Source organism: Stigmatopora argus, chromosome 11 (genome assembly GCF_051989625.1).
Source record: "Stigmatopora argus isolate UIUO_Sarg chromosome 11, RoL_Sarg_1.0, whole genome shotgun sequence".
Taxonomy (NCBI): domain Eukaryota; kingdom Metazoa; phylum Chordata; class Actinopteri; order Syngnathiformes; family Syngnathidae; genus Stigmatopora; species Stigmatopora argus.
The window spans coordinates 3930387-3953049 of record NC_135397.1 but is presented as its reverse complement, the minus strand read 5'-3'; the positions used below and the strand labels follow the sequence as shown (position 1 = coordinate 3953049).

At 42.0% G+C, this 22663-nt stretch overlaps 2 protein-coding genes across 3 annotated transcripts in view; both read right to left on the bottom strand.

The window, feature by feature from the left end:
- Nucleotides 1–2027: 2027 nt before the first annotated feature.
- On the bottom strand, nt 2028–7903 carry ubac2 (UBA domain containing 2). Of its 2 annotated transcripts, none has more exons than XM_077613221.1 (10): nt 7634–7903; nt 5789–5913; nt 5535–5654; nt 5321–5427; nt 5113–5236; nt 4977–5024; nt 4700–4808; nt 4473–4615; nt 4001–4132; nt 2028–3581 (listed from the first exon to the last, which is right to left on the bottom strand). In XM_077613221.1, the coding sequence occupies exons 2-10, from the start codon at nt 5858–5860 to the stop codon at nt 3474–3476; spliced, it is 963 nt and encodes a 320-aa protein (XP_077469347.1). In that variant the 5' UTR covers nt 5861–5913; nt 7634–7903; the 3' UTR covers nt 2028–3473. The 2 variants fall into 2 exon arrangements, with proteins under 2 accessions (XP_077469347.1, XP_077469346.1); XM_077613220.1 differs by lacking the exon at nt 7634–7903 and adding an exon at nt 6675–6899.
- Nucleotides 7904–8712: 809 nt separating this feature from the next.
- The window catches only part of dachc (dachshund c), a 37544-nt gene continuing 23593 nt past the window's right edge, over nt 8713–22663 (bottom strand). The window contains exons 5-14 of the mRNA XM_077613592.1: nt 21471–21578; nt 17608–17792; nt 16740–16851; nt 16546–16656; nt 15286–15486; nt 12669–12844; nt 11306–11456; nt 10733–10864; nt 10396–10467; nt 8713–9102 (exon numbers count right to left, since the gene is read on the bottom strand). Coding sequence (XP_077469718.1) covers nt 9065–9102; nt 10396–10467; nt 10733–10864; nt 11306–11456; nt 12669–12844; nt 15286–15486; nt 16546–16656; nt 16740–16851; nt 17608–17792; nt 21471–21578 — 1286 coding nt within the window. The 3' untranslated portion in view covers nt 8713–9064. The remainder of the gene's footprint in view (nt 9103–10395; nt 10468–10732; nt 10865–11305; nt 11457–12668; nt 12845–15285; nt 15487–16545; nt 16657–16739; nt 16852–17607; nt 17793–21470; nt 21579–22663) is intronic.

The following is a 22663-nucleotide window of genomic DNA, read 5'->3' as shown; positions in this document are numbered from 1 at the left end:
TAAAACATTAATGGCCACATTCCTATATGTTCTTAGGAACGTGTAGCCACCAGTTATGAACATTAGCATACCAGTGGGAGGCATTTAACATTCTCGCCTGACATAACTTCAGCTAACAGACGTGACATTGTTCCCCGTTCCTCTCATATTTTGACAAATCCAGTCACCCAGGGTGGGGATCACTGGGCTATTGCTCCGAGACATACGAAACCATCTCGCAAAACCGGCGCCGAGAACCCAAACGGGAGGCTCTTGCATGCAGAGTTGCCATGGCGCACGCTCACCATGGCAACAGAGCTGGCGGCGAGGGAATAGAGTGGCGGTGTTGTCGTCTGGGTCTCTTTGGCTTCTCAGACCGTGACGTAGGTACAGAAATTTGCCTCGCTGGTCACGTGGCGTCATGCATGTGTGTTAAAAATGCCACGCCGTAGTGACAAATAAGGCATATAGTAGCAAACTGAGACTTACTTTCAAAATAGTGCAAGAATTGATTAAAAATGTCTGCCTGCGCTTCCTAAAAATACATACTGGCTTTTGTTTACATTGACGTTCACGTATGAAAAACAAAAATTCGGAAATTCTATTTTTTTACTTGGATTTTAGCATGCTGCATGTTTTGTGTTATGAGACAATTTTAACTAAACACGAAAAAAAAAGTGCGACAAAATGTAGCCTAGATTTTAGCTTCTTGTGCGGGCCATATTGAATAATATTTCCTAATTCGCTGTGAGCCACTAAAAACAGGCCACAGTTGGCTCTTAATTTTTAATAAAATGAGAGTATATTATAGTGGATGACTTTTATTAAACTGTAAAACGATAGACGTGCAGTAGTGGTGGGCTATATGGGCATATAAAGAGAGCTTGAAAACACTCAAGCATGTTTGTGTTACCAGTCATTTCCAACTACTAAGTGCATTGTAATTACTCCCAAATAGCCTATCAAGTTAGCCTAATTAGACTTGAAAAGTAGGAGCATATTTGTCCATTTCTCCTATTTTAAAAGTGTTCAAAATCTCCAAGTAAAAAGATGCAAGAGGCTTAAAAAAATGGGTTGAGTAATCATGAATCAGCATGATTTTTTGCTTTGGTTATCATTGAAAATTCCGATGAAACAGTGCATCATTACGCATTTCATTTTAGAGAAAAGGTTGGCCTTCAGTGGATTTGTTTTCTTTCATCATCCTTTAATTAAAAACCGGCTAAGGCGCAAAGACGGCGATTATTATCGCTAAGCTTCTTTTTTTTTAATTAGAATTAAAAGTGACACTAATTTAACTGGCTTTGGAAGCGGGTGTTCTCAAAGGAAGCTCGCACAGACTGATTGTCGGCCGTCTACAAGTTTGAATCAAACTAACCAACATGGCAGGGGCTTTTAGAGTCAATACCAGCTTAGTTTTTACATGGATCATATATATATATTGTTATTTTTTATGTCAATGGAGCCATTAAGTGATGTTCCATTTCAAAATGGCTGCAGTGAAAAGGTTCACTGATGGGGAAAAAAAAGAAGGAAAGTACATTTCACATGTATAACAATGGTATTTTCCAACAATATATTATATTGTCGAACCTCCATGCAGTCATTGAGCAGATAGACAAGTCTGCTTATTATCTTTCTAGAAGGTGGGCGTGGCACATGGTAACCTGGCAACGATAACTGACTCAATGGCTCTATCTATTGGCCAAGCACCAAAAGGACAGAGACGTTATGAGATCAAAAATGTTAATTTACCAAAATTATTGAGGGATTGGTATAAGGCATTTCCCTTTATTGTAGCTGTCAATCACTCATTTACTTGATGTGGGCTGAATCTTGACTTCATACAATTTGTACATATGTAATTAATTTAATGAAAGCATAATGGGATTGCTTTTTGTTTGAATGGAGCCTTGCAAACATGCTTCACTTGAAGTCTTTAGTAGGAGTTATGTCATATTTTAATAACGTAGCTAACCTGTTTTAGGAATTGGCCAGCTGGGTAAATACAGAATTGGTGGGTGAATGTCTTCAGCGAATGTTCAGTATTTCAGTCAGAAAGTTGATTTATTCATAAATAAATCTAGAATTTGTTACATTATTATTCCATGCAACAACTCCACAGCAATTTGTCACTCTGACAACAAATCACGAAGCTCAGTGTGGTCACACATGAACAATAAAATGTATATTTTTTGCACTGAAGTACATAGCTGCTTCCCTTAACTGACAAGAAACATGTAACTGATGTCTTGAACTTTTATACAGTATAAACACTGTGAAGTATTTGTTATAGCCTCAGTTGTATATACTGCGTAATAAATAAACATTCGGGATTTTTTTTTCAGATTAGGATACGAACACAAAAATAAATACATCAAGTGCATTTTCACTCAGGACAGAAATTTAGGTACACCTGCAAGTTTATTCAGGACAAAAGCCACTCTATTAAGAGAAACTTTATAAAACACTAACTTAAAAAAAATTTAATATATAGATTGTAGCTAGGATTTTTTTAATAGCAGAGCATCATGAGTTATTATTGTTATTTGATGAATTATAAGATGATGCTTTTCTCCAAACACTTTCAACCCATAACAAAACCACTATACAGGTGTACCTAATGTTGTGTCCTTGAGACATTTTTAGAAACATTTTGTGATTAAACACGTGGTCTCACCTGAGTTAACATGTAAGACGGAATGAACACGTGTCCTCGCAAAGATGTGCTGCCTTCAGTCACTTTCTGACTTGTCAAAAGAAGAGAAACCTTTTAGACAAAACATATAGATAAGTGGCTACGAAAATAAAACGCTCAATTTTTCAACTGTAAAATGAAATGCGTTAGTGTTAAGAGTAAGACTGTGTGACCTTGCTGAGTTAATAATAATTCTTTTTTTTATCCAGTGTGAAATGAAAACTGTATAAAAAAAATATATATATATATCTGCCTCAAGGATATGTTCAAGGATATTTTGCATACGATCACCACAGTTTACGAGGGTCACTGGTTACATCAGAGTACACGCGGGTCCTTGGTTTGTGACTGACTTCCGACAGTGGAGATGTCAAATGTGAATTTGTCCTCGGGCGTCATCCATTGCAATTTATGGAGGGCGTCAATAACTTGCATATTTGTTTTAATCGCACCAGAGTTCTGTAGTTCTCTAAAAAGGAGTCAACTGTCATAAACCGATGACTTTTCGTACAATCCAGGCTAGTTGATTCTTTTTTTTAAGGTTTAACGTGAGCCATTTGTACAACTGTCCTGTGCAATGTCCCACTTTGTGCGTCAAACCTCCTCGGTCGGTTCAAAAATATTCCGTAAGCGGCGATACCGGCCTTACGCAGCCTTGGCGGAGCCTTCAAATTACCTGCACTAGCAAAATATTTGCCTTCCGTAATCTTTTTTCCCTCCCATCTGTTCTCCACTTTCTTTTCTTCAGCTGCGCCGCCTCGGTTTGTTTCTCATCCCAATCTGGTGATCGGAGATCTCAGTGCTGAAGGAGGAAGTTAGTTGCCATGTTGATGTCATTGTTGGAAGCTCGGAGGGCTTCCAGAGCGTCTAGGCGGGAAAAACCCATTTCCACCAACCTGGCAACCTTCAAGCGAAGTAAGAAAAAATAAATGAAGTAGCTTGTAAGCACACAAACATTCAAATTTGACTATCGACATACAGTGCAGAAGCCCCAAGCAGTTTTATGATCGTGATCGAAGAGATAATTTCCTGCTAATTGATCAAACGAGGTGAAAATATACCCCAACTCTAATTTGGTAGGTCGCAAATTGTCCCCAAAATAGCAAAGAGTGTGTAAAACTCTAAACAGAAAATGACCCAATTGACGGGCAAACGAAAATTAGCATTGCAAAACAACATTCACTCAGAATTGTACAGAACTTCATGTTTCATGCACTTTTGCACCACCTTGTGCCCTAGCAGGGTAAAGGAAAACGGCTTTGCTATTGATTGTTTCTATTAAGAAGCATTACAATTACAAAGCACATGTAAACACGGTTGTACCTGGTCCTCGGCGACAGAGTTGTCCAAAGGTGGCGGGGGTGCCGAAGGCTGTGCCTGAGCCTGCGGCTGGGGCTGGGCTGCTCTCCTGCGCCTCAGTGATGGGAACAACCTGCTCCACTGTAGCAACCCAGCCTGTTAAGAAAAAAAAAGAAAAAAGACTTATTTAGACTACCGTGTTTTCATCCCTGGTTTAGAGAAAGAAAACTTGCATGATTTGGACACAGTCAGAGGAGATCATAAATATTTGGAAAAGAGGGTGTTGAGGATGGAGGAGCTACCATGCAAGAAGAAGTTTAGGAAAAGAAGGTGGGTGGATGCGGTAATGGAAGACACGAGGGCAGTCGGCGTTAGAGAGGAGGATGCAGGAAATAGCCTGGCACGAATGGCACGCTACGGCGACCCTTTTACGGGCCAAACAAAAGTAAAAGAAGATTCAGCATATAAAAAAAGAGGAGAGGGGGGCAGCAATTACTTGTGCTTGATGTCTGGCGTTTGTGCGGGCCTCATTGAACTGGGCCAACAGTATCTGCTGATCCAGTTGGTCCATCCGCTGTTGTCTCTGGATGTCCAGCGTCGCTCCCATTCCCAGCGGCGCCTCATTGGTTGGCTGGGAACCTTTTGCGGGTAAAACAAACACGCGTGACTCGGTTTGTACGGTGCCGCTGTGTAAACTGTGATGCTCCTGTGTGAACCACCCACTGGAGAAGAGGGGCTCCAGGAGGTAGCGTGCCACGCTACACAGCCAGGCGGGCACAAAGACCAGCTTTTGGAGACAGAACACATTGGAGTGGTACAAAGCGCCCGAAATCTGGAAGACATCAATATATTGTTTTGATAAGAGATACCGGCAGCACATTTGCACTTTGTCTATCTTTCCAAAATGGTTTGCTGTTACATTGTGTCTCGATACCGGTGACAAAGAGCACTGAATTTATCCGGGCCGTCTGATAGGCTATTGCACAAACATGTGACTCACCAGTCCGCTGAGCGCCAAGAGCCACATAAAGGGACTAGATGTCAAGAGCTATGGAGACCCAGGAAAAAGCAGAAAGATTTGCAATTAATCACACAGGAAAAAAATGGGTAAAAGTAGAGAAGTCAAGAAATCCTACCTGCAACCCGACGATGTAGACCAAAGTCTTGTTGGTGATGTTGATGCGGCCGAGCACGCGGGTAACCGACACCCTGGGGATGGACGAGTAGAAAGGCACAAATAGGGCGAAGATTGGAGCCAGCCTGTCAAAGTTAAGAGTCGACAATCAAAACTTTTGCCATGAGCTTACAATGCCAAGTCTGAGGACATTATGTCATGTGACTCACAGCCCCGCAGGCAACTCTTCCACCTCGAATTTGAAGAAAAAGGAAAAAGCTTGAGCCAACAGGAAGTCCACCAGTGCGGAGAAACACCAGGTAGCCAACATAAAGGACTTAACAAGGAGACAGACAGACAGACAGAATGCATTTTAACAAGAGGGAAAACATACTCATGTACTATACATTGGTAAACAAGTTACGCTTGAACGTGCATACTCACAGCATACTTCCTGGAGCCGAACCTTCTCTCAAAAATTCGGAAATTGTAAATAAGCAGCCCGCTGCAAAAGGAGTCTTTCACATCCAAGCACACCAACCGGCCACACAGAAACCGCCATACCTAAGACATCACATTAAATCAGTTTCTCTAAAATCACCAAGCAACAAATTTGCAGGATAACCACATCCAAGCTACTTTTTTTTTTTTTTAATTATAAATAATTCCAATGATAAACTGGTAAATCTGTCTCTCACCTGTTGCTGCTGGCTGGCAGCCTGCAGGTTGTACTCAAACATGTGCTGGTACTGTGGCAAGAGGCTGAGCATCACCGTCAGCCCACTCAGCACAAGCAAGAGCCCTTTGGACAGAGGGGCCTTGTCTGAAAATCAGAAACCACATCATGTTTCTCAAAATAAGGTTTGTCAGAATCAGGTTACTCGATTCGTACACCAAAATATGCAATCGGGACACCTCTACTATACAGTCTTGTTTATAAACTGTCAACAAGGCAGACCCACCACTGCTATGTCAAATCCACTGTGCTTAGGTTAGGTCACTTGTTTGTCATTTCAATGATGGGAACTTTTCATACTGATGACAGATTACAGGATTTTTTATTATTTGTTATTGGTAGGTAGACTATGAAAATGCTCTGATGATAATGCATGCGTTACCGTGTAAGAAAACAAACATTTGTCAAAAAGATGACTTCAGAATGTTCTGTCCAAGTGCTTTACTTAGTTTCAAATGTCAATCAAATCATTGGGGATCAGTTAAAATATACACAAGTTGATGGTGTTGTTTTAAGTGTTCTGAAGTTAATAATTCTTAAAATAGAAAATGCATCCTCGTGTTCTTGATTTACTCTGCATTACAATTAAAAGCAATTGAAACACGTGTGAATTGTTTGACTGGTTTGTACACTCACAAATGAACCTAAAATGCAACAGATAACCCCGATTGATTTGAGTTACAATGATTTCTTTGCTTTCGGGTGATTACTTTCAAATATGTGTCTCATCGGGACAGTTAGTTTAACCGATCCAACTAAAAACCAGCAAAATGAATGACAGCTGGATGGTAACCATATTAGCACAGCTAGCATTGAAGCCATCTAATGTCAAATGCGAAAATACTCACACAGCCCCCTAGAACCAGTAGATGTAAACATGGCGTCCGGGATAGCACAGGATAAAACACGATGGGCTATTAAATTAAAAACGATGGGCAAAACAACTAGCAGGAGTTTAAAAAGCGATCCATGCTTGGTGGGATGAGAAGTGGAGGTGAGGAAGAGGAAGCTGAGCTCATCGCCAGCAAGCCTACAGAAAGCCCAATAGACCAAAAATACTATCGCATCCTCGCCCAATTTGTTCTAGCCTGGGACGCTAGAGGGCGGTGTTGGTTATTTTATTATACCATGCAATCTGCCACTGACTGATTCAGGGCCCACAAATTGGCTGCGATAGGCTCCAACACCCCCGTGAGGGCCGTGACCCTTGTCAGGATAAGCGACACAGAAAATGAATGAATTAATATTAAATTGAGCTATGTTATTGGAAGTTTTCTTCTTTTTTTTTGCGAGATCTGTCGTCAAAAAATAGTTTTAAGCGTTATTATAGAGTATATTTAAATTATTTCATTTCTGAACCGCTTTTCATCCTCACTACGGTAGCGGATATTTAAATTATATTAATTATAATTACTTATTATTCATTACAAGATATATATTTTTGATTTCTTGTCGTTAACGCATCCACAGCCATTGACAGTTATAGACATAAAAAAACAGATCAACTAGGAAGGCTCGTATTGTGTGATCATCTTTCACAGCCATTGACGTCAATGGCAGCCAAAGAATCAACATTTAAAAATGTATTTGAAAAACCGATTAACCTCTGTTCAACAAGTGAAAGTGGAAATACGGTAAACGTGTGGTTAGATTGAGAAATATCAGCATACGTGGGAATAAAAGTTCAACTCCAATGACTGACTATGTCAACAAATTTGTCAGCCAGGTGATTTCCCCAAATACAACTCAGTCGTCTCACCGAGCATTCCAAATAAAGTATCATCATCCACGTCTCATATTGTTGCACCTGTACGCAAGATGACGAACAGCCATCTGCTTGCTTTGGTCTCCAAGCACCCACAGGCTGTCACACTTTGTCACCGTTCAGATTCCTCGTGATCTCTCCCCGCTGCTTTGCGTCAGCCCGCATCCAACATGGCGGACGAGGCCTCCGTCTTACGTCCAAGTACAACAGCTGTCTAATAGTATCGCGTGCACGTTACCCATTGCTTAGTTCCTGTCCATTAGCTGTATTTGCTTGCCGGTGGTCAGACGTTGAGTGCGAGGAACAGCTTGCTAATTGCGTTTCAGACCTTCTCTGTCACCGGCGTAGGAGCCCCGTCTAAAAAGGTTGCCTTGCCCCTGTTCTCAATCAAAGATAATCAGATTAAACGGCGCAAAGATGGGGACGTGTGAGCGTTGTTTCAACGAGTGTGTGTGCGTGCAAGTGTGTGTGTGCCCATAAAGAGAAAGCAGATTTGGAGACAGTCTTGACTCCTGCTGTTTGCTTTGTTCATTAAGAGATGAGCAGATGGTTTGCTGCTCTGTTGTGCACTGCACACACACACATACACACACACACACACACACGAACACACACACACACACACACACACAGCAGAACACTCACATTCAGGCCTGTCACCTTTGCTTCATCCTCCATTTATCTTTTCCATTACACATCTCTCGGCAGGACAATGTTATAGTGTGTGTGTGTGTGTGTGTGTGTGTGTGTGTGTGTGTGTGTGTGTGTAAGTGAATGACAAGGGAGTGTGAAACAGTAGAACTGTAGCCAACGAAGACACAAAAGCTTTTCCTTACCCGGCACGACTCTGGGGTGGTCATCCAGAAAAGGGGATGACTCATTCGTTAAATGCGTTTGTGAGTCCCATTGCGTATTTTAAAGAGGACAAAAAAGTACAGTAGAACGATGACGCGTCTTCCAAGAAATGACACCAAGTATAGATGAGGAGATACAGTGTAGTGGGAAGTAAGCAAGTGCAAATACTTTGGTAGGTTTTCATTTATTATCCTGTTCCAACCTATATCAATTTCTAGAGTGTGTCAGAGTCACAAAAAAATGGACAATTAAAAAAAAAACGAAGCAGAGATAACTTATCATATTAAAAAGTATTTTTATTGCCATGTCAAACTGACCTACTGCATAACATCCACCATACATGTACTGACTATACAACATGCTTTTCTTCTGGAGTATAATAACGGAAAAAGCAATGACTATTTTATGTACAAAGCTGGCTTCCAAGTTCTAGTGATCACTTGCGCCCGGACAAAAGACAACTATGCTCCTCGTTAATTGGGACCTCGGTCGAAAGAAATGCGAACACGCCATAAAACAAAGGAGTTGTGGCTACGATTGCCAGGAATTGGGTGATAAATGCAATAAATTAAAAGGTAGAGAAGAGTGGAAAAGTTCAAAAATATTAGCCTGCTTTCTTCAATACATCCCAGCCGTCTGCAGGAATACTCGGCCTTCTGAAAAACACACAAACAAGATTAATTTTAGCGTTATTATGGTCAATATTTACATTTTTTTGTCAAATGTGATGCCCTATTCCACCTATAACAGAAGACTTTAGTGGGCGTAACTGTCTGTTTGTTTCGTAATAGACAAAACCACCTAATTTTGTATAGAATTTTTTTTTAATTTATTTATCACTTAATGCACCAATAAAAAGAGTGAATAAGTTTCCCTCATAGTTGAAGCTTTTATGTTCCTTTTAGCCATTTACTACCCGTTTCTGCGCGATTACGCTCCTTGGCACAAAGGAAGCACATCCTGCCCCTGCAGTCTGACAGACAATTCCCCTTTAAATGATTTATTACAGTGTGTTAATTATGCAAATGATGTCCAAACAAACTCATCACGAGAACAATTAAGACAGCCGTTAATTAGTGGCCAGTTCTCTTCTTGCTTCACTGGCATTCAATTAAAAAAAGCGCCTTGGAACAAGCTCACTGTCTGCTGTGGTGGACCTGGGGTCCGCTCCATTGGGTGGTCAGGATGGCTGTGTGTGTGTGTGTGTGTGTGTGTGTGTGTGTGTGTCTGTGTGTGTGTATGTGGGTGGCGGGTAACAAGAGCTGGGCTACAGCCATAAAAATCAGGATTTTTTTTCTCCACTTTCTGTGTCTGTGTCTATCTCTGTGTTTAATCCAATGGCCGTTGAGACAATAACGTGGGCCAAATAATAAATATATTAAATGTCGGGGTGCATTAAAAGACAAGGCGCAGCCAAGCGTGCCGTTCTCAGTGGTGTTTCTCAGAAGTGCTCCGTCTCCCCGCGAGGGAAACATCTCCTAACAGTTCTTTCGGCAGTCTGATCAGTGAGGCGTAGAGTGAGTAAAAATGAGCAATTACTACCTCTGGTCGCTGAACTGGGCTTGTTTACAAGTTTTCGTCATTTGGTCAGGAGTTTCCAGTCTGCCCCTGATCCTAAATTTTATTTTTCTTAGTCTATTGTGGTTTTAGAAAGAAACTATGTGGAACTTTCCCCCTAATAAAGATGACCGAATTGCGATTTTCTGACTTTAAGGATGTTCTTCTGAATCCGAATCTCTGAATTCTGACATTAAAATCAAATCGACTGACCTAATTTGCGATGAATTTCACTCTGAGAATAAATCTTTCCCGCGACCGTTCAATGCTGACCGACCTCTCCTTTTCGTGTCAAATGTTATTTTGCGTACGTGTCGTACCACAATTGAATTGGAGCTCGCTAACAAGGACGCAAGCTGTTGCGAGTCACAAGATGGCTTTTTGATGGCTACCTTGCACCGTTGTCTGCGCGTCCGGCCTGTCGTCCTCCAGCTTGACGACGTCCGCGTCCTGGGTCACAGCCTCTGTCGGGAGAGAGGCGGCCGATGATTGATGTGTTGCGCTTTCTTCATTAACGAATAAAGGAAGTCAATTAAAAGGCTAATGAACAGCCCAGGCTTTCGCCAGGAAACGCTTGTTGACATTTAGGTTTAAAATAAATAAATAAATAAATGAAGCTTTGCCTGCGATTGGCTAGCCACCAATTCAAGGTGTCCCGCGCTTGGTGCCTGTAGGTAGCTGGGATAGGCTCCAGCACCCCCCCCTGAATGGCGCTTTGCATTTTAGTACCCGACAGTGGGCCAGCGGTGTGCTGCAGGAAACCGTGTTCGGCCTGATCCCGAAGTTTGACCTCCTCCTCCAAGGCTTCCTGAAGTCTCCTCTTACTCCTCTTTTCCTTCTTCAATCGCTTCTGGATGAGAACTGAAAAAAAAGGAGGTGAAGAACGTGATGCCGTCTATTAGTTTTGGCTTTTCTGCACACCGACATCATATTTGAAGAGTCAGCTGAGCTCAGTTTTTGTTGCAATCGAACTTCCAAACAGGAACTCAGCTTCAAAAATTAACTAGTGTAAAAATAAAGGTTACAAATTAGTGATGCCAAAAAGTGGCAGGAATAATAACTGCATGCTTGCGCATATTTAAATAAACTGTTTGGACTTTCAGATGTAGTCTAAATTCCCAAACTCCCATCAATAGAGGTTTACTGTAACTGTAAATAAATGGATAATAACGTGCCAAAGAACCAAATGATCCTGTTAAAGAGCCATGAAGTTTGTTAATGCGTACGTCACAGAAAAGTACAAAGCCCAAAATAGCAGGAGATAGATATGAGGAGGCTTTGGCATGCTTGGTGGTGCTCTACCTCTGTTTTTTTGCTCCACGCACAGTTGCCTCTCCAGCGTCTCTCGCAGCTCTCGCTCCCGCACCAGCTCCATCTTCAGCTCGGTCCTCTCCAGGTGGTCCTGCTTCTCCTGCGCTCGGGCATTCTCGATGGCAACCCTCAGCAGACCCTGCTTGGAGACACACACACGGGCGCACATCAACAACAGGTTACACGCTGAAGACCACCAGTCAGAAGCCGCGGCAAACAATTGACAGACGACACTCACGGGATGATTAAAAAAAATTGCATCTGGACTGAGTTGAAAAGAATACTTCAAACCAATCTACATTACGTTGAGTTCATTAGTAATATTTTTTTTTGTTTTATGAAAAAGCTCTTCCCACATTCATTAAAAAATGTACACAAAAAATCATTTAAAAAATGGATGCCATTGACAGTGATAGGACGGAGAGCTAGCAGCGATCATCCCATTGCATTTTTTTTATTTATTTAGTTTTCTCTAGCTATCACAGTATTTTACAAGATTTTTACAAATGTATTCAGTCACTTCTGTTATTTAGGTTTTTTTTCTACATATTTTAAATGTACCAGCTGTATCGTATTCCACTATCTATAGCAGGGGTGTCAGACTTGGGTTGGTTCGCGGGCCGCTTTAACGTCAACTTGATTTCACGTGGGCCGGACCATCTATGATATATTTAGATTTTTTTGTAATAAATGGATTAAAAGAACTGGATTAAAAGCCCTGAATATTCATTTTTTATAGATCTAAAACAATGTTTATTCTAGCTTTTTAAATATATTTTTAGATTTTACAAAATGATTTTTGAACTAAAAACAGAAAAAAATGATTAAAATATTACAATTATTGATTTAAAAGGGGGAAAAAAATCAGGAAATTTAATATACATCCATAATCTTCATTTTAATTTGATCCTAAAACAGAAAGTCGGCACGCATGATTTACTTTCCCAGGCCACACAAAATGATGCGGCGGGCCAGATTTGGCCCCCAGGCCGCCACTTTGACACAAATGATCTATATTGGCATTACATTTACTTTTATTTTACACACGTAAATATGTGGCTTTGCTGAGCTAGGATCAGATCGGATAAAAAAAAATGTTTCTCTTTTGAAAAGCAAACTAATAGGTGACTCTTCCCTAACAAAGAAATGCAACATGTGAGAAGCAGGTCGCTGCACGCCCATGGCAGGTTAAGCGTATCCTAAATGTCTGCCTACTATGTTATCTAGCATTTAGGAAACCTCTGAAAAGAGCATCTCGTCATCGCCCTTCTATTCATCTTTTGGAGTATAATAGCGAGCGACGACGACGAAGACGACGACGATAATGGCAAGAAAGCCCCCGGCAGAGCCTCACCTGGATGTTGGTGAGCAGGGTCTCTATGGAGGACAGGCCTTCCGGGAAGATGAAGGGAGCGTGGTGAAGACCCGCTGAGAGCTTCTGTCCCGCGGGGTACGCCGCCTTCTCGCAGCCGTCCCGGCTCGGCAGGGGGTGCTGGTACACTTGTCTATCACCGGCCAGCGGGTTGGAATCTGCCACACAATTAGGCGTACATTTCTCAACACCAAATATGGAGACTTTTACCTCCAGAACAAATCAACAAACGGGAAAAAAAAGACCTGATCTCCCCACATGGAGCCAAAAACTACAAAAGTGCGGGTTGCTTCTCCTTTGTTGAAGCCAAAATTATGCCCGAAATTAAATTCAATAAACGCTCGCCGACCTGAACGGCAAAAAGAGAGAAAGGCCCTCCGACATAAATCACGATGACATTTTCTCATGCTGGCCATAAAGCAATTTTAGTGCGACATAGCGCGTTTTGGCAGCTACCGCGTAAAGTACTTTTGAATTAAAGTCTTGTTCTTGTGACCAAAGAGCAGACGGCGCTCGCCACACTGTTGAACAAATTCATCCAGATGCTATTTTGGTTCTCTGCGACACATTTGAATAATTTACAGCTTTGTAATTTGTTGAGTGAATTTCTTGTAAACACGGAAGGCCGTATATCAAATGCGTGTTCACACTCATGTTTGCCCCCCCGTTCGAGATTTCGTTTTTTTATGACGTGGCACTGCGCCGATTGATAATGCATCACGACCTGACGTGGCCAATAAAAAAGCAGTACAAAAAATAAAAAGAAGCTGCATTATGGATGACCATCTGTGTGTACACATGATATGCACACGCGTGTGCAAGGCTGTGATTGGAAGTAACAAAGTACAAATCCTTTCACTCATTCGCTGCCATGTTTTAGGGCATTTTGAATCATCGTTCCAGACCCGTAGAATATGGTTTTATGCGACTGTAAACCAACTTTTTCCATTGGATCGTACGCCCTCTGCCAAAATCCTAACCTTTGATGACGCCATAAGTTTCACCTATGCAGAGGCGAACCATTACAAAAAAGATTTGTATTCTCATAGTCCTGTGCGAGTTTTGATCATTTGTATTTTAAAACTCTTTGTCAAGATTCTATCATTTAGATAGTGTTTAAAACTTGTGATCGTGGTACTTTAAATATTTTAAGGACCTGCTTGTGCGAAAGCATCCAAGTTTTTACCCTGGATTGGTCACTGGCCATTGCAGGGAACACAAATACAAGATAGAAATAAAGATGTGCCACTTTGAAATCCCCGTCGTACTTTTTTTTTTACTCAAGGGGAGTCCGTGGAGGGTTAGTGTAGCTTAAATGTGCACTTTGATACAGTATCCCTGACACTTTTTCCTCTCTCTTTTCCATCTATGACAAATGATAGTGTTTTCTCCACTTAGCTGACCGCAGCATTTCAACCCCCCTCCAAAAAAATACCTCCGCCTCGGCCTCACATCTTGGCAACTGTCACATTCAAGGTGTTTCACAGATGAGAGGCAATGCCCCCCCCCCCCCCCCCCAACACCCCCCCACCACACACACACGGCCGCTTTCGTCTATTACTTTCTAGCTAAGAGCATTGCTCTGCAGAGAAAGGTAATTAGCAGGTGCTGGCGAGCTCAGCGGAGGGCATCCAACGACACTCTTGTGGCTCACGTACCCCCCCCCCCCCCCACACACACACACACAACCACACACCCATATACTTCTATACACACACACACACACACGCTGATAGCCCGCTGAAGTGCGCAGTCAGCAACGTGGGCTCCCCAGGCTCCTTGGATGTGACTGATCCTTTATTGAGTTACTGTTTTACGCCTACTTTACCTCACGCTTTCACGCATGAACACACACACACACACACACACACACACACACACACACACACACACACACACACACACACGTCAGTCATAAACACACGCACACACATCAGCTGGCCCGTTTGATCATTTACCCATCTTCCTAACCAAGGTCACTGTCTGCCCCCCCCTTCCCTTAAACTTCCTCGCTCTTTTTCCTCCGCTCTTATTTCTCTCCCGGCCGTCCCCGGGGGGCATCGAGCATCGCCACGTGAAGACTGCCAGTCAGCGGAAGAGAGAGGGAGGGATGCAGGAGTGGTGTGTGGAAGGGGGGGGCAAGGGAGGGGGGGACAGAAACAGAATAAAATTCTGCTGATGTTTGGTTAATGGGAGTGAGGTGTCAGGGATGGCCTCTGATCTTTTGCTGCATGGATACGTTGTTCAAAGCGTGCGCGAAACAGCACACACAGCCAAATTTGATTCTCACACGCGGGCGTACACAAACGTACGCAGATTTAAGCACGGCGGATTGACAGGATGACAGGGCCGATGCGCCCTTTGAAAACTTTACCCCCCCCACTACACCCCACCACGATCCGCGGTGGAAGCATGTAATCCGGCAAATGTACGCCGGCTTCATTTGCATGGAGGAAAATCAATTCAAAGTCAATTGCATAAATGCGGCGTGCACCCGAAAGAGGCCCTCGCGCGCCCGACGTCGTCGCCTTTGTCAATACGTTCGCGGCGACCTGACAGCCGCCCCCGCTGGGCCCCGCTTTTCAAAAAAAAAACTTACCTGAGGACGCCTTTGCGTTTTGGGAGATTTGATTTATGGAATAATGCGATTGGGCATTAGAATACATTTGCACGGGCGCTCCCCTCTTTATTTTTCTGCTGACTGTTTGTCCTTGAGCAGTCCTCATTAAGCTAATGCAAAGCTCCCGGACAGAGAGAAGCAAACAAACTGACGTTGCAGCGCGGCGCCGACGCCGAGGCCCTAACGACAGGGAGGCGGCTCGTTATGTAGATGAGGAGCGGGAGCGCCGCCCGGCTCGTTAGGACACCCCTGGAAAATGGCTGGCTAATGCCACGCCGTTGGACGAAATTACTGGCCGGGTTGGGGGGCGAACAACAGATATCTTTCATTTCTTTGTGGGAAAACAAACTGAAAGCGAATGCGTACTGGTGTTGTTGGTGTCAAATTTTAAAATTCTCAAAAGAATGATTCAAGGGTTGAAATTATCATTTTGAATTTTAAAAAAGAGAGCAATTCTTTGAAATTTGGGTCGGTTGGAACTTGAAGGAATTTTCCCCTTTTTTTAAGCATGAATTCCAGTGCAGGGAATTATAAAATATCCCAATAAATAACCTATTTTTTTGGATATTTTTTTTAGGTTGTCCATTTTGAGTGTAATTGATATTTAGCAACAAATGCTGATTTGAAAAAAAAATATCATTGTACTCCATTGGGGCAAAACAATGACTTTTTATTGATTCATTGTCTGCCAATGATGGCCATAGACGACCAATGTATTTGAAATTCGGTTAAAGTTGTCAAGGGATCATTGCCTATATTCCTTTGTGCAACATCATTTTGTGTTGAAATATCTGAAAATCAAACTAAATCTAAAAATGAAACTAAAAGTCAAATGCAAGCATGCTTTAAATCCAATTAGTTTTTGAACATCTTGCAAAGGACACTGTATTTATTTGCATGGATATGCAAACATCCTATTGGCAGGCTTTGTTGTCCGCCTATCGATTTGTCTGTGGAATAATCCTTACTGATTAACAATCTCCCAATGATTAATCGCTGTGACAAGAAGATCTTAGAAAAAAAAAGTCTTTGACCCAAAGTGAATGTCCTAAAACATCTAGAAAGTTTTTTTTTTCTTAGGTTGAGAGATCTGTTATCTTGCATCTTGACATTCTTTATGATTCTTATTTGACTTTTGGAGCATATTGTATTCATCTACTATAATTGGATGCTACAAGCAAGCGAGCTAACCTAGAAACTTTATTTGTATGAAATGTATGGACACTGACTAAATCTTACCTTTTTCAACACGCCCCCTTTTGCTTTCTTTGACGTATTCCAGCGAGTCCAACTCCCTGATCTCCGACTGCGCCGCGCAGTGATTTAAGGTGACGCCATCGTGGTGCTGATCTGAAATCAAAACATTGAAGTCAGTTCAGGCGCGTGTCAGTCGCGATCGTATCTGGTGAAGAAAACACATCTAAAGGACATACGTGTGTTTTCCGTGTGAGACGGCGAACTGGACACGCTGCTGCTGTGATTGGACGATATCTGGGCTTCCTCCAGCGAGGGGGAAGGGGAGGGGCTGTCGTCGTGCATGCGTTCCTATTGGGAAACGGCGGAAAGGTTATTCCAGAAATTGAGCACGCTAACATGAGTCGAAGGTATATCGGATGAATCGGCCGTTGAAGGCCGGTCACCCAAATAAAGGCGTATAAACTTTTGCCCTCATTTTTTTCCAGTACAGAAATATTGAGATTATTGCTGTTAGTTTTGGAAACTGCGAACCGTTCATAAAAACAAAAGTTGCTTTTTTTATTTTTAAAGAGATCCTAGTTTTAGCAAACATAAGATGCCATACAGTTTAACTGTGACATTTCAGGGACAATCTGGCCAATAAGGTCTGTTCTCACAATACTTTTGTATAAAAAGGAAACATGACTGAGTTTAGCTTACTTTAAAAAGTCTGGTTTTATGAATCTTCAGGGAAGGGATTGTTTTCACATGAAACAGCAGAGAAATACATATTTCTCTCATGGAAAAATATAACCTTTTGAGAACACTATGTCAGATCCTGTATCTATTTGGAGCCTCACAAAAATAGGGCGGTTCAAATACAGTGGAGTTTTTTTCTTCTTCCTTATACACTGAGGGAATAAAACTATAATGGCGGCCTATTACCTTGTTAAAAACACAATAGTACATTTCTACGAATAGTTCTCATGTTGTTGTTTGGAGAAAATACATTTGAGGGGAACAGATTGATATGATGGCAGTCAATTTTTGGACTAAAATGTCAGTTTCCATAAGCAATATGAGCGTGACATGATTTTAGGTGGACAAGCTGGCGTGCGCATTCACCTTAATGACGGAGGCGGGGGGCCGGGGGGCAGGGTTGGCGTGGTGGTGGAGCTGCGCCATGTTGGCGATGCTGGCCAGCGTGCTCAGGCGGTTCATCTGGCCCATCGCCATGGAAACGGAGGCCGGTGCCAGACTGGCCGGGATCAGGGGATGTGACATCATCATGAAGGGCAACTGCTCCAAAACTTGAGGGGGAGAGAAAAAGATGAGCAGGGTCATTATTTTTTGCACATTGCTTCTCTTTTTTTGGACTTCTTAGGGTCAGGAAGTATGGGGAGGACCAGGAAAGTCCACTCTAGACCACCAGCCAGATTGCCTTTTTTATCGTTTAAAATGAAATTGTTTAGGAAGATGGGTAAAATAAAAAATGAAGTCATACTTAATCATTTAAAACATTGTTTTTTGCACATTGGCTTTCTTTTTTTGACTTCTTAGGGTCCGAAAGTCTGGAGCGGACCAGGAAAGTCCACTCTAGACCACCAGCCAGATTTCGTTTTTTATCATTTAAAATGAAATTGCTTAGAAAGATGGGTAAAATTGAAAATGAAGTCATATTTAATCATTTAAAACATTATTTTTTGCACATTGGCTTTCTTTTTCGGACTTCTCAGGATCAAGAAGTCTGGAGAGGACCAGGAAAGTCCACTCAAGACCACCAGCCAGATTTCCTTTTTTATCATTTAAAATGAAATTGCTTAGGAAGATGAGTAAAATCATATTTAATCATTTTAAACACTCTTAGCTAGGTGCTTTTGTGAACACTTTAAGAACCTCTTGAGCCTCAAATGTCATTATTCCTTCTTCCCACTTTTCCTAAATTGCGTTTAGGCGGCCTATTTGAAGACACAAATGATGTTCCCAACACTCACTAGCGACAAACCTCCTCCCTTTTGATATTCTGATGCTCTTTCACCTCTTCCAAACTCACTTTTCATCTCATCTCGCCCAATCCATTGTTCAAAAATCTCTCTTTAAGTCATGAATGGACTTCACTTTTAAGGGAAATCCCTTCTCCCGATCGTACCCCTGTGGCTTATTGACGTCCCTTTGGTCAGGACACAAACAATTCCATTTGGAGGGGGAGGGTGTGGGCTTTGACATAAATATTTATCATTTAATAAAGGCACAAGCAAAAACAAAAGACACACACGGGGAGGAAGTGGAACAAAAGAAGCTGATGGCAGTGCTGGTGCTTGGCCAGCAGTGCATGATGGGTAGTTATGCACACAAAGGCAGGGAGAGGGGAAAAAAAACAATGTTGTGCACAATTGTCATAAATAATATGAAAGGGAGTTAGGGAGGCTTGAAATGTTGGAATGAAGGAAGGATAGCTAAGGAGAGAAAAGAATAAAAAGAGGCAAGGGAGGAAGCGGTGGATAACCTAAAGAAAAGGATAAAGGATGAAAGATGAAGGTAAATGAACTGTCGAAACAAAGGCAAAAAGGGCAGAGAAGATGGGAAGGATGAAGGACAAAAAATCAAAAGATTCAAAGAAAGGACAGGCAGAAAATGGAGAAAAGAAACCAAGAAATGATGTAAATGAGGACAAAAGCTGGAAAAAAGGGAGGAAATTAATGCTACAAGCCACTTTAATCCTTGATATTCCGTTTAATGAAATTCCAATGTGTTTATATCCCTGTTTTATAGTTTTTTCTGCGTTATTTTGAAGAGGCCTGAATGCAAAAATGGCCTTTCAAGTCATAAGGAACGGAGTGAAAAAAAAGAAAGAATGGATGAGTTTTCGCATTTCACTATGATGTCAAGTGCCTCTTTACTCGTCTCAACTTCAAACTATCCACGACCAAACGCTGCAGCGGATGAAAAAAGGAAATTAGAACAGCAGAAAAAGGAAGATGAAAGTGAGTGAGTGAGCCAACATATGTTTCGTTTTGGGCGCACTGGATGCTCTCAAACAAAAGAACCGGAGAATGATGTCAACAATACAGCCAGCGAGCCGCTGCCACAATCAAGAAGCCGCCTCTGCCCGCATTTTACTTCTGCTCCGTCACCCCCGCCACCCTGCTATCATTTCATTCTCACCCCACCTTCCGCACCCCCCCCCCCCCCCCACTGCTCTCTCTTATGTTTCATTAAAAAACATCAAAAGTCAAAGTGGTTCTCTCATGTTTATCCAAACAAACCATTACTGTAAACAAACAGTCGCTGTAAATTTCCCAGAAGATCTTGTTAAACGCACAAATGGCTGCTCGCTCGCACTCGGAAAGGTGTCACGCTCAGCGTTTGCATTCATGTGTGTGGATGTGTGTGTGTGTGTGTGTGTGTGAGGTGCCTCTTTGTGGCGGTTCGACTTCTAGTAGGGGCTGTCCGCTTCCCGTAAGGCAGTGGGGGGCGCTATGGAAAAAAAAAAACCTGTGCTGTGTGCCTGTGTATTTGTTTCCACTTGACTCTACCATCAAGAGTGATTAAGCTTTACAATTTCCAATCCGCCATCACATTCGTTCAAAGTAGCGCCTTCGATGGCAACCTTGAAATGCCCCAAAACCAACAGCAAGTAACCCGTAAAAACCCAAAAATCAGTAGGAATCGGCAAACGAACATGAATTCTCCCGCAAAACCCTTCAAAATCAATAGGAAATGATCCAAAATTGACCTTTAAAGAGGAAAAAACAAAGGAGTGCTGCAAAATGAACTCAAATGTCCAATTCACTTAAATTGGCTGCAGATGCTCACCTTTCAGAGCCATTGACGGCGCTAGGCGTCCAATCCACTTTGCCTGGGAGGGGTGAATGCATTCATTTTGCATTACTTTTTTATACTTCCATTTAAGGGTGCTTACAGGTCACTTATGGTAAATTTTTGATCATTTTGTTTAATTTCTGACCCCCTACCGAGCCACTCCCAACCCGCGAGCTTCATGTTTGACACTAACGCATGTGTATGTGTTTCCACTTGACTCTACCATCAAAGCGATTTTACAGGATTCTAACAGGCGGCGGTTACCATGCGACCGAAATCCACACAGACGCTATCGGTGGTGGTCAACAAAGCTTACGAGCGGACGTACAATCGAAACTAAAAATAGCACATAGAAGAAGACACAATTTAAACTATGCGTGTGTGCGTGCCTCAGATTGATAGTGTATTCCGAACGGTCTTCCGCGTAAGCCCTGTCGTCTGTCTAAACACACTGATGTCGCTTTAACCTGTCGATAACGGCTGGAGGACGGTTGTGTGTGTGTGTGTGCGCCATCGATTGTCCGCCTGTTTGTCGTTTGCATTCAAGGTAGTGAATTAGAGAGAAGGCTATTGATTGGCCTATGCCCTCTCATTTTAGTCAGCGCACTATTTAGCTATTTCTCCATCGAATAAATACTAGGAATGTCTCGATCGCATATTTTTTCGCTGATTTTATGGATTTGCCAATACCGAATCACGAGGCGATATTTCGGAACTGTACTTTTTCCAATTTGAAAAAAAAAAAAAATCAACATTAAAGCCATTAAACCCATTTCAATTGTAAAAACTAGGATTGAATGATCATGTTTGACTGCGATTGGCAGCGATAGCCGCCCAAACTAGTTTGTGTGCCCTCTCAGTCCAAATGGATTGGACATTAGAATTTTTCCTCTTTGTAAATTTGAAAATGTTCTCTTCTGATTGATGAACTGTAGCTACAAACCCGGTGGTGATATGAAATAAATGAGTTTTCTCTGGTGGTCGTGGCTTTTGTGTCTGAGATGGGAGCAAGCTGGCTACCGGGCTGATGCCACATCCTGCGTTCAATCAGCCACGCGTAAACACAGCTGCACGATTCGTATTGACAGATGCGAAAGGACGTCACAATTGTGCGGCGCGGCGTGGCAAATTGTGTGCGTTTGCGGATCAAAACAGACAATACGCACCCAATCCCGGACTGTGGTCGCCGTTCTCTCCGTTGTGGCAGCCGTGTTGCTGGTTGCTGTGGTAACCACTCATCTCCAGTTTGATCTTCTTGGCCAGAGCAGACAGATCTATAAGAACAAATAAAGCTAAACAAATGAAAATGACCCCGCCGGTGAAGAAAACTTTGCTTTGGAGCCGTGCCTTACCACTTCTAGCAATTCTGAAAAGAGTTTATTAACTACGTTTGTTTTAGTAAGTCTTTCATACTCAATCAAAAGTCGATTTTGTGAAATGGTTCTGCTTTGCTGTGTTCCTGACTTTGTACTCCTCGCCCGGCTTTGTTTAATACAGAATTAAGGCTCTTGGTCTATGCTCAAACCGTTGAAAAATACTTTTAAGCCTCTTGGAAGAAATGTGTGCACGTGTGCAAAAAGTAAATTCATTGAATTCTGTATTGTTATTTTAGATTTGCGTGTTGTGTTCCTTTAACAAAGTGTGTGAGCTGAAAGACTTAGCATTTATTGACTAATATTAATCAAAATTAATCCAAACATGGGCTCATTTGATCATGTCTTAATACCTTTTATACTCATATATGGTGACAGCCCCAATGTGCAGTTACAAACCCACATTATTGTTGGAAACCTTTCTTTTTTTGATCGAAACTCAATTAAATGATGTATTCAAATGAATACTGTGTTGACAATGATGTAAAAGGCTTTCAAATGCGGGTCTGCCTCTACTTCGACCCTAGAAAGGATGAATGACACAGAAAATGGTACATTGATTCTTGTTTTTTGTTTTTTTTGCTGGTAAGTATACATTTTATATCCAATGCAGATTTTTTTTAAATGTCGGAAAGGGAGTTAATACCTTTTATACTCATATATGGTGACAGCCCCAATGGGTACGGTTACAAAACCACATTATTGTTAGAAACCTTTCTTTTTTTGATTGAAACTCAATTAAATGATGTATTCAATTGAGTACTGTGTTGACAACGACATAAAAGGCTTTTAAATACAGGTCTGCCTCTACTTCGACCCTAGAAAGGATGAATGACACGGAAAATGGTACATTGATTCTTGTTTTTTTTTTGCTGGTAAGTATACATTTTATATCCAATGCAGATTTTTTTTTTAAATGTCAGAAAGGGAGTTGCCCACCACACACAATGGAAGCCACACTGATGTAACTAAACATAAGCTCCTTA

Coding starts and splice junctions, on each gene's coding strand:
- ubac2 (XM_077613220.1), bottom strand. CDS start 6,705: ATGTTTACATCTACTGGTTCTAGGGGGCTGT. Junction 5,914..6,674: donor TACTGGTTCTAGGGGGCTGT/GTGAGTATTTTC, acceptor TCTGATTTTCAG/ACAAGGCCCCTCTGTCCAAA. Junction 5,428..5,534: donor TCGGCTCCAGGAAGTATGCT/GTGAGTATGCAC, acceptor CTCCTTGTTAAG/TCCTTTATGTTGGCTACCTG.